This window comes from Oculina patagonica, chromosome 6, assembly GCF_052425735.1.
Source record: "Oculina patagonica isolate OP01 chromosome 6, crgOcupat, whole genome shotgun sequence".
Classification (NCBI taxonomy): domain Eukaryota; kingdom Metazoa; phylum Cnidaria; class Anthozoa; order Scleractinia; family Oculinidae; genus Oculina; species Oculina patagonica.
In genome coordinates, this window is record NC_135763.1 from 35,276,461 (window position 1) to 35,287,623 (window position 11,163).

Sequence of the window (11,163 nt, forward strand, 5' to 3'; positions counted from 1 at the left end):
TCTTTACAAAATAAATGTTTGATCAGCCCTGACAAGAAATCGCTAAATATTTTTACTGCGTCGACCATCTGGTTTAGTTTTTTTCTCTCGTTTTTAAAACCCTCGACTCTTTTAACGAGAAAATTCAAGAAAAACTCCAGCGTTTTTGTTTTCTTTCTCTCAATGGAGACCACTTGGTTTCTCTGCTATATATAACGCGGCTAAGAGTAATTAAAAGAAACATGGGACATTTCGCACATAACATATACTTTTTTTTCTATCGGAATATTGTTTTTTCCGGCCCAGGCTGAATATTCTTGTTTTTCTGCCATTGCTAGGTTGAATATTCTTAGATTGTAGCCTTTGACATTTCCGTTTGTACTGTATACCATACATATGTATTACATGCACCGTTCATCGAACTGTCATTAGCATCGAACGTTTGGCTAGCGCAGGATTTTTTAGTTTTATTGGCTAGTTTTGCCGCTGAGAGAACGGAAGAATTTTATACTGTTTCGTTAAAACATATTATTATTCTTAAAATATTCTTAAAATTTCGCAAATTTCAGCCTCGATATTCTTATAAAATAAATTCTTATAGAAAAAAAAGAGTGTAGCAACACAGCCACGGATTACCGTGTTTAAGGGGAAAAGTCGAGAAAAATCCAGGTACTATTTTCTTTCTTTCAACTGAGAACACTTGTTTTCCCTGCTATATATAATGAGGTTAAACACAGGCGATTTTGAGCCATAAACGACATTAACACATAACATAGCGACATGACCACAGATTACCATAGAAATCTAATTAACTCGTACACCTTCCTAACAGTTGTTTATATTTCTTAAGCCTGTTTATTTTACACTGTGGTGTGCCTTCATCAAGGCCTATATACTTCCTAATTTGTTTTTGGCTTCGCTAATTTTCTGCGAAGTGATAATGAAGAAAGAAAGAATTCATTTTTCATATTCCCTCAAGAGACTTCATTAGACTTGCTAAAGGTCCATTGACGTAATGGCCTCGAGACAAACGACTTTGTGGGCGCTTTGTAAAGTCAGTATTCAAAAGAAACCGAAAGCTTTTCTATTCATTTGACAGCTAGTGCTGTTTAGCGGATTAACAGCTGAAAAACGCATGCATTATTTAGTAAGAACATCGAAGATGAATAAATTGTTATTACCAGTCGAAACCAAGTTAGCCTGCTTCGCAAAGGTCTTTGCTCTAATTGGCTTTTACCCTGAAGTGCTTAGAAGAAAGATCTACTAGCACACTTGTCAAGCAATCTTACAGTATTGTAATTACCTTTTATCCCAGCACAAAAGGTAATACTACATGTGCATATTGCTTCTCTGTTACGTAAATTAAGAATCACTTCAGTTTTCATAATACCTGATGTACATCCTGTCAAAGACTCAGGAGCTTTCAAAGGCATTGTATGAAATGCCAAGTATATTGAAATTGTTGTGAGATGTTTACACACTATAGACGTGCCGCGAAGTGTTATTCGTACGCTACAAATCTCACAAGACAGACAAGATTTACGACGAGATTACAAGACTTTACAAATCGGAATGTTTAACTGCCCGAGTTAAGCAGCTGCATCAGGGAATTTTGTACGAGTTATTAGCCATGGAAGAAAAAAAGGACCAACAGTTGACCAAAAAGGTACGCTTCGATTTGAACGAGGAGGTTTTTCTTATTCCAAGCAAGTGGGATCGACTAAGCAAATGCAAGACTACCAATGCAAGAATCATAGACGCGATGGCGGGCAAACACAAAACTCGCACCGCCTTGGATCGCCGAATTGATGTCAAGGGTAAACAGAACAGAAACAGAAAAACACAAAACTTATCTACGTACGGCAAGCGCGATTCAAATCCTGAACTTAATGGAAAGCTTTCTGACAACGGCAGGCCGAATTCCACGCCCAATGTAAAGACTAACAGCGCCAGGAAGACTGCACGGTATAAAGAAGGCAACGAAAATACAAACAGCGGGAATTCTACACTTCCCGTCGAAGGAAGGCTAAAGTTTTATCACCGCCCTCCGCAAGAGTTGCCGAAACTAGATCTTGTTTTGCCTAAGATTCCGTACACACCTGATCTTAAAAAGGCAATCGAGAAAGCGCTTCAAAGATCTCGAAGCAGACCTACTTTGGAGAGTGGATTGAACAATACAACTTTGGCTACACAAAAAAATAATTCAGAACTTTCAACTCCACTTCCAAAGGAAAAATGTGAGGGGCTTTTTCAAAGAAGGCTTTCGGACAGTTCTATCAGAATAGGAGATGAAAAACCGATAGAAAAGAAAGAAAACCAAGTCATGCCCAGCGAAGCTAAATTTAGCGAACTTTCTTCTAATCTTGATGGTTGGAGTCCGTTCTCGGCGTGGAGTTCAAAAGATAGCACCTTGCGATCAAATTCGACAGCGCCTATTACACGAGGGAGATCTATGTCTTCTCTTATACCAAGTAGCATTCTATATTAATGTTGTTTTAACCAGTAAGGTAAAATAACATTGCGTGTTTCGAACATTTGTACATATTATGGTGAAACAGCTATTGTCCCCTTTGTTTTCTAAGCTGGGACATGTACCCTCACGGAAATTGATGTATTTGCTGTACAAACGTCTATTTCAAAATCATTTTGATGTAAAAATAGAAATCAAAGTTATGTTGTTGATAATTGTCTATAGAAAAAAGTTAACACTGTGTAGAGATTGAGCGCTAACGTTGGCGAAGTTTGAGAAGCCAGCTTGCTTTGTTTGGAAAACAAAAGATGAACTTGGACATAGTCTGATAGTAGTTTAGTTGCTTAAAACATCAGAAGAAAAGAATTATCTTATCACATGTATATTTGAAATCAAATTATCAACATCACCTTAACATCAACACCACCAACACAGCTAGGTTTATCATTGTCATGTTGTTATTGTTATCATCATCATCATCATCATCATCATCATCATCATCATCATCATCATGGCATTTCTAAACTGCCAAAAAAAGTTCTTGATAAACACGAGATGTAAGAGGAAAAGTTATAATTTAGTGTTAGCTTGGATGTAAAATGAATTGTTTTAAAGAAAATTTATTTTGAAATTTTATACATTATTAATGTAAAATAATTTGTTTTGATCTTCAGTCATATCTTGGGTCTCAGAAAGGAAGAAATTTATTGTAAATGATCTCGCAGAATTCCTTAAGTGTAAAATGAACCAATCTACAAATAAACAAAGAAAAACTAGTTATAATAAGTCACTTTATACCAATTAGCTTCTGTTGTGCCAAGCCGTTCAGCCTGGATTCAAAGAATTGTCTGAGCCCTTAGTTTTATCAGGAACGTGCTCAGCAGCGCCGTTACTTGGCAACGATAAGGAACTTCATGTTGAATGTCACGGCATGACGTGTTATCATGAATTGTTGTTTTGGATGGTACATGCTTGCGTGAGAAGTTTCGTCGTGCTCACGCGAGTTTGCCCTTTTAAAGTCCAATGCATTTACTAGGGTTAGGTTTCTTGAACCACTCGCTTGTTGTGATTGCTTATTAAACCATTTCTTCTCCTCTCTCTCCACGTACCCCTGCCATCGGTCCAAATACTAGAATAATAATGTGTCAAAACTAAGCCTATCCCGATTGTGCTCGGCAACGTTTGAGCAACTTTTTCCAATTTCGAGCAACGTTTTGCAATTTTAAGACCGAAGATTTTCGAAAGCTGTCCGAATGTTGTTCGAAGGACAAATGACATTTTTAAGCATGAATCATCGAACTTTTCCAAAGATTAACGAAATTTGCCGAAGATTTCCGAGAAAGCTCAGAAGATGCTTCAAGTTTCGTCTCATTCAGCATGAAAAACTCGTCAGGAAACATGACGTCATCGGTATCTGCACGATTGTTCGTCAAATTTTGGTCTTAAAATGTTATTTAGATATTTCTGCTGCAGTTAAATTGCATGAAAATGCTTAGAAATCTTACCTTTAAAGGGAAATTAGCAAATAATTGAGAAATGTTTCTTATTTGAAATCAACACTTTGGATTTTTTTTGAGCAACTTTCGGAGAACTTTATTTTAGCAACTTTTTGGCATTCCACTGAGCAACTTTCCAGCATTTCACGAGCACATTCGGGACAGGCCTTGTCAAAACTTTTCCCTAAGGGTTTTAGGGAGCCAGAGAAACATTGTGCATTATTTTCGGACAACAGAAGATTACAAGGGTTGACTTTATAACATCGATAAACTGCTGATTGCGGCGGGAATTAAGAGCGCAACACGTGCGAATATCTAGATCGTACGTGACAGCTCAGTTTTGCTTCAGTCTCGTCGTGTTCTTGTGGTACGCGCAAGGGGGCATGGGTTCTAGACGTCTGTACGCCTTCTAGAATGAGTTGCAAGGCGTCTGTTGTGTAATTAGTGTACTCGATATTGGTGGATTAGCGGCTAATCTACATAACATTAACCTCGCAATCTACTCCATTTAGCTCTATTAATCAACATTTATCCGTTAAGTCTTCGTCAAAATATGTCCTTCTTTTTAATTTCCAGACAAAAATTTCCACTGAGGTGCGCGGAAACTTTGTGGGATTATGTCACGAAAGGAGAACGCAAATCTTGTAATTGTTGTGAACGTGTTTGGTGCTAAGTATGTTTTGATTTCAACAAATTAAGGCTTGAAGTTATTAGTTAGCTAATTATAAAGGACGTTTGGGTATCTGTTGAATTATAAGTATGTCTTCGTTTCGCGAATATCGCCGCTAAAAAATGTTATCCCAGCGAGGTACTCCAAGTCATGATTTCAAGGTTACGGTCAGCAATGGACTGTTTTTGTTAAGGAAGTTTTGTTTCTAATGGTCAACAAAAGTTTTGCATTGTTTCTTTACGTGATAATTGCCAAGATACTAAAAGTTAAGCTTTGTTTTCAAAAAGAAAAGCTATAATTAATTGCGTATAAATTAGTTAATGCTAATTGTGAATGAGCTCAAACCTTAGACACTCAATACAAAGTTTCTTGGCTTTCGAATTTTTTGTTTTGTGGATGTTTCATTATACATGAAAAAACTCGAAGGAACTTTCAAGACTACAACGATATTTCACATAATCAAGTCAGAAACGACATCGGCTGCTAAAATAAGAAGGTCAAGGTACACTCTCGTAAGGCGAACATCACTTGCGCATTTTATGATGTAATTGCGTCAGTCCAACCCACCACTTATCGTTTTTAACAAGCGAGAAACTCTTGAAATTGCGTGCTGTACACCTTACCTCTCCTCAAGGGAGCCCGTATTGACTGAGAGATAAATTGTGGTATTGACTTCAGCGTGATCTGTCAGAACATTATGCAACCTGGCGAGAGACAAAACAGTTGACACGTCTCTCAAATCATTTTTGCGTCTCTTGTTGCTAAGTAGTTGCGCAAGTTAACTCGTTAACAGCAAATTAATGGCAATTACACGATCAACCTTGGCAAGGAATCACGTATTATGGAGAGACAGAAGATACCAAAGCAAGAGTTAGCGATACTAGCAATTCTTTCGACGATGGGCTGGCCAAAGGCCACATGAAGGTAGTCAATACCACCAACCTTACGGCTCAGACAAAAGTTAAACAGTACATTATTATTTCCACAATAACTTCAGGTGGACAACAGTTCGTCTCAATTCATCAAGGAAACGAATCCATTCTTCTCCTAATCCAAGATTCTTTCGACGGTGTGTCCTTGAATTGTGAAGAAGCTTGGATTCCAGTCTTATAGCTTACGAAACTTGCAAGAATTCAGTGAGTTACACTGATTTCCAGGAATCAACGGGTCGTGTATGCTGGTGTATGTTATAAAGTTTATCTCCGTAGTTTCTCGAACATCGCAAGCTTTGTCGTTTACAGCTTACAAACTGGAAATCGCGAATAATGTTTTACAGCTTCAGCGATGTGGATTAAGTGAATAACAGCTGAGAAAAGTTGTGCTGCTATATACCGAGTTTATAAGGTAACTGTTTGTTTTCTTAAGTACACTTTGACATTATCAAGAGTCATGGCAGATCTCAAAGAAGACGAATACGACTTATGCCATTCGAATGACAATTCGACAGACAGCAGTCAGTCATCATTACAAACAGTTCTTGTTACATTTCGTATCGACAAGCCCTCAGCTAAACACATCAAGCGAGTCAGATTCAACAGCTTGGTTGAAGTGAAATTTATTCCCAGACGCAAGAAAGAAAAGAAGAGAAAGAGCAGGCTTGAGGATGAGGACAAGGAAGATAAATCATGTGCGGACAATGCCACAGAGAAAACGAATCACAAAGACAACCCTACTGACAGTAATGGAAAAGAAACAGATATTAAGGGTGAAGTGAGCGTTTGCGAGCAATGGGTTGCTAAGGCAACTGACAAAGTCCCTGTAACTGGACAAGAGGGTTCGTGCCCTGACAAGGATCCTCAGAAATTCGAAGCAGAGGTAGAGAACGTATTGGACAAACCGTCTTCGAATCCAGCTTTGAAGGCCGAAACCAACGGGACGGCGACAAGTTTGATACAAGAGCCCACAAATGAAGCTAGTGACCCAGCTAAAGTGTTCGCTGGTGTTCTCAAATCGCGAAGGACAGTTCGTGAGAGTTACACAACAAATAAAATAACGCTTGGAGAAGACTACATCGGGAATGCGATGCGACTGACTCCAGCGACATTTTCAATCACGCCAGCGATCCAATTTAATGAATTCCCGGCTCGAAATGCAAAGAGACAGAGCGTACATGAGTTTGGAACCAAGGCAGTCTGGCGCTTAGAGAAACAAGCTGTCAAATTTTGTCAGGAAGCTGAAGCGCTGATTACGCAAGTCACAGAAAAGAACGCCTATATTCAAGCGAAATTAAAACAACATACAGAAACAGTTCTTCTTGCCGGAAATCAGAGACACACTTTTCTCAAGGAGTATGCACAAAGCTCCAGAAAACCGTCGGTTATACCAGGTATTCCCTCCCTCGGAAAACCTGTTAATCAAGATGTATTTGGTACTAAACCAGTTACGAGGTTTCCGTATATTAACCACAAGAAACAGCAAAGTATCGTGGGATTGAGCCCGAGGTCATCACCCTCTGAACTTTCCCTACCCCAGCTCTTGTTGCATGACGGGAATGGAGCGCGCAGTCCGCCTGCAACGACTTATGGGAGAGGGGGATTTACTGACAACAAGCTCGAGCAAGTGAGACCAGAAGAGGGTGCGAATGGGAAACTTTTCTTACATTACTCTTATGGAGCAGCAAAGAAGTTAGGATTAAGATAATTGGAAAACGGCTGTGGATTCAGTTTGTTTGCGGGTAGACTTCGAACATAACAAAGATAAATGTTGTGAGTAGCATCAATTGGCAAGGCCATGTTGCTTAAAAAGTGTGGCATCACATTTTACGAAATTATGCGAGTTTATAGACTCAACAGCAACTGTAACACGGACAAGAAAGACAACAATTTAAATGAGCCGTGGTTTTCAAAACAAGAAGTCCAGTTTTAATTCTCAGGAAAATAGTAAAGCAGTAGAGTTTCATCTGTGAGTACCCCAAATGCAAAGTTTTCACCTTAGAGTCGCTCCGTTTGTTGCTTAGCGACTTCCTTTATGTATCATCGCGGGTTCAGTCGAATTCCGACCGCATTGAAGTGTCAGTTGCCCCGGTAACCAAAAGGAGATTAGTCTATTTTATGTTGTAGCAGAAACATTGATTTAATTAAGACTGAAAAATTAGTTATGTGTAGGGTTAAAAAGTGTGTACAATAAATTAAAGATGTTTATATAAACCTTTAAATTTCGTTCCAAGTCTATTTCTGTGTAACATTGAAATTGAATTTTGACCAGATCTACAAATCTACTATCCACTTCACACAAAATCATAGATCTTCACGCAGGCAGGAGACTGCTGCTAGGTAGGTGATATTGTCTCGATGCAAGGCCAATATTTCAAATTACTCAAATGAAATGTATGGCAACGAGTAACAAGAATATCATTTCAAGTTTGGAAGATCTACGGCTAAAAAACAAGGAAAACACCTTGGGGGGGGGGGGGGGGGGGGGGGGGGGGGGATAGATAAACACGATAGAGACAACTCAGTATCGTTATTGAGTATAACCACAAGTTCAAGTGTCGATATTGTCCAACTGGCCGATTGCTTACTGTTTTTCACCAATTTGAGTAATATCTTTGAGTGGGCATGAAATGACGGCACAACATCTTTCCCTCAGACAGTTACGATTTTTTAAGAGACATTGCTATAGTTCGACCAGCCTCGAGCGCGCGCTTTTCTTCAATATATTTATAATATATTCACAGTGGTGACAATTAACAGCCAATCAGAGAAGAGGATTTTCTTTTCCGTGGGAATAGGATTTGGCTAACATTCTAATCAGGTTAGGTTCTTATGGTTAAAATACCGCATTGTGTTTTAGTATTAAGGAGTGTTATAGAGAGTTCACGTGCGAATCTTTCACCGCATTAATATGTGCTCATGTACTTTTACCGAACAATCTTCACCCTAGGAGTGTCCATATTTTAAGCCACTCTTTTCAACGGTGCATGCATGTCAGGATTGGTGGTCCGCTAGAGTAATATCTTGTCCACTTAATGTGTATGTGTGGGAAAATATTTGCCGAATTTTAAAAGCTTCTCTTGTCGGTGTAACTCACCCCGCCAAACATCGACCTCCTAGTAGTACACCTTTGTCGGCCGCTTTGATAAATATCGGGCCCCTACTACTGAGTGTAAAATCAGTCTAGATACTTATCACGTTTAGCTGTGTACAAAGCCTCGAAAACAAGATCAAAGATTTATTTTTTAAACTTGGCACTTCTTAGCTCTTTACAGCCGATTAGGGGTTTCCATGTTTTCGCCAGTTGGCGAAAGTACAAACCGAACCCGCCTTAATTCGTATATTCGCTTACATTTTGCCGCCGAAGTAGGCAAGCTAGGCTCGATTTCCAGCCGCTTTTGCGGGAAAATAAGCCCGCGATCATAGCGGACTCGAGAAGACGAGACTGTTGACAGGCCTCGAAAGAACTCGATCAGAAAAGGTGACCGTGCGCAAACATTCCATGACCTGTTCTTACTGGCTGTTGTCACCAGTGGCCGAGAGGAAAGAAGTAGCAGCCTGTGATCGTTGTAGGTTAGTTTACACATCTCTTAAAACATTGCCCCTGTACTTTTCCTACGACCCTGTTCAAAAGGACTTGGGACACCCATTGAAACTGGGCGCAAAAACACACTTCGCTAAATATAATCCTAGCCTAGTTCTGAAAGTTAGCTTAGGAATGTTGTTATAATAGGCTATTTTTTTTATAAGTTACCCCCTTTTCCCAAGCAATGTTGATTGCGATGAAAGCGATTTGGATGTCTAATACCAACATTGCACCGGTAGGGGGAAAGGGTAAGGGGAGAGGAGGCTGATGCGTCATTTTGACGAGCTATTGCATATTAGTGTCCCAAGAGTATCAACCAGGGGGTAGCCTGGTTATGCAGGGACAGTTGCAGATGCTTCTTTTTTTCCCTTGGGGTCTCTCCCTTTCATCTCAGCCCCTGATACTCCTGCTAGGGGGTATGCAAATTCTCCTTCGCTGTCTGTGCTCACCACAGGCTTGTCAGTGTAATCGCGTGATATTTTTAAGACCCTGGGCTCGTTCAGGCTAAGTGCTAATAATTTTGCAAATGCTTAGTTTAGTTTCCGTTATAATAGTAATCGATAACTTAAAACACCCTCAAGAATAAATTTGCTCAGACTTGTCGTTGCCGGTCATTTGCAACTCTCAAACTTCTGTTTTATTGCCCAGTTAAGGGCCACTCTTCGCAAGTTCCCCGTCAACTATAATGGCATTTTATTTTTAAGTGAGACACTAACATTCAACATCGAAATTTGTTGCGAGACAAGTTGAGCGCGCGGTAGTATTACGGGCAACACTCGTTCACTTGCGATTCAACAATTTGCGAAACAAGTTGAACAAATTTTGCTCGTATACCGGGCCTATTAATCACCAGAGATGTTGAATTTGAAACAGTGTATTTTTTTAAAGTAATATTGGTTGACGCGTTAGTAAAATAAGCAAGCCCAGAGCATAACAAATGGCTAATTTATTTATAGCATGCAAGATTGATATAAATTTTCCTGTATTAATTTGATCATGGTTTGTATAAAGGCTTTCATAGACTACACTACAGGTAATGACACGATTGGAAAATGAACGATCAGGGAAACTGGTGATTAGCACCCTGTTCACCGTCCGATTTCACGCCCCCCCCCCCCCCCTTCTCTTTCTTTTTGGAAAGCCGGCCTGAGATTAACTCGTGAGATTTAACATGCCGTCTGGCCGAATTTTGCGTGTCGTGCCTGAGTTCGCGTGATGTATCAAATTGTTTAGCTTATAGTCAATTGCGCTCAGTAAATAAATGTCCATTAGAAGCCATGAATCTTTCATAACAGTTTTACAATATATTGATGTCGCTCACGCACGCTTACATTCCCGCTTCGCCATTTGCGCATGCCCCAACAAAACTAACGGAGATTTGAAGCTCCATATTGAGGTATTCAAGTAGTAATTTCCTAAGCATGAAGTTGATACAAAAGTAATGTTTTTAGTTTGAGTCAGTGCAAGTTTCACCTCACAATCATCTGCAGTACAAGTGCTATATTTTTGGACGTCGTTATGAGCACGGTTTATCGTTCAATATATACTCATAGCTCAAAATAGCCCGTGACAACTGCAACTGAGAATTTCAAAAATGCACCTGACTGGTTTACGTCTTTTAAAGGGCAATGTTTTAAATTTAACTGCTCAGTTTTGGAACTCGCTCTCGCATAAAATTTCCAAAACATAGCAGCACATGATTTAAGTATAAATAAAAGCAGTTGTTTTGACGCAATTTGAGGCAAAGCGACAGGTGCGATGCACCCCAAGGCCACAATTTACGTTTATAAATAGTTGAACTTCTCTTTCGTCCAATATCGCCAAAAAATTTCAATTCATGTCGCGTGCCAGCGATATTGTACCCTGAGAGGCAGTCCAAACGATGAATGAATTTGACAAGTTACCGATATAACATGCACTTGTGCATGGTTGTCGTTCACTTTTACGTACTATAACTTTGTATATATGTTGCTTTCGCGGAGAGACACGCTGTGTACTTGAATTTGTATACGTACCTGCTGAAATTTTGA

At 39.5% G+C, this 11,163-nt stretch overlaps 2 protein-coding genes across 2 annotated transcripts; both read left to right on the forward strand.

Moving 5' to 3' along the window:
* The first annotated feature begins 838 nt into the window (after nucleotides 1-838).
* Nucleotides 839-3,143, forward strand: LOC144656562 (uncharacterized). Its single transcript, XM_078516784.1, has one exon. It carries the CDS (start codon nucleotides 1,610-1,612, stop codon nucleotides 2,465-2,467), a length of 858 nt encoding a protein of 285 aa, XP_078372910.1. The 5' UTR covers nucleotides 839-1,609; the 3' UTR covers nucleotides 2,468-3,143.
* Nucleotides 3,144-5,756: 2,613 nt separating this feature from the next.
* On the forward strand, nucleotides 5,757-7,722 carry LOC144658445 (uncharacterized). The gene has a single exon (XM_078518849.1). The coding sequence runs from the start codon at nucleotides 6,005-6,007 to the stop codon at nucleotides 7,253-7,255; it is 1,251 nt and encodes a 416-aa protein (XP_078374975.1). The 5' UTR covers nucleotides 5,757-6,004; the 3' UTR covers nucleotides 7,256-7,722.
* Nucleotides 7,723-11,163: the final 3,441 nt, after the last annotated feature.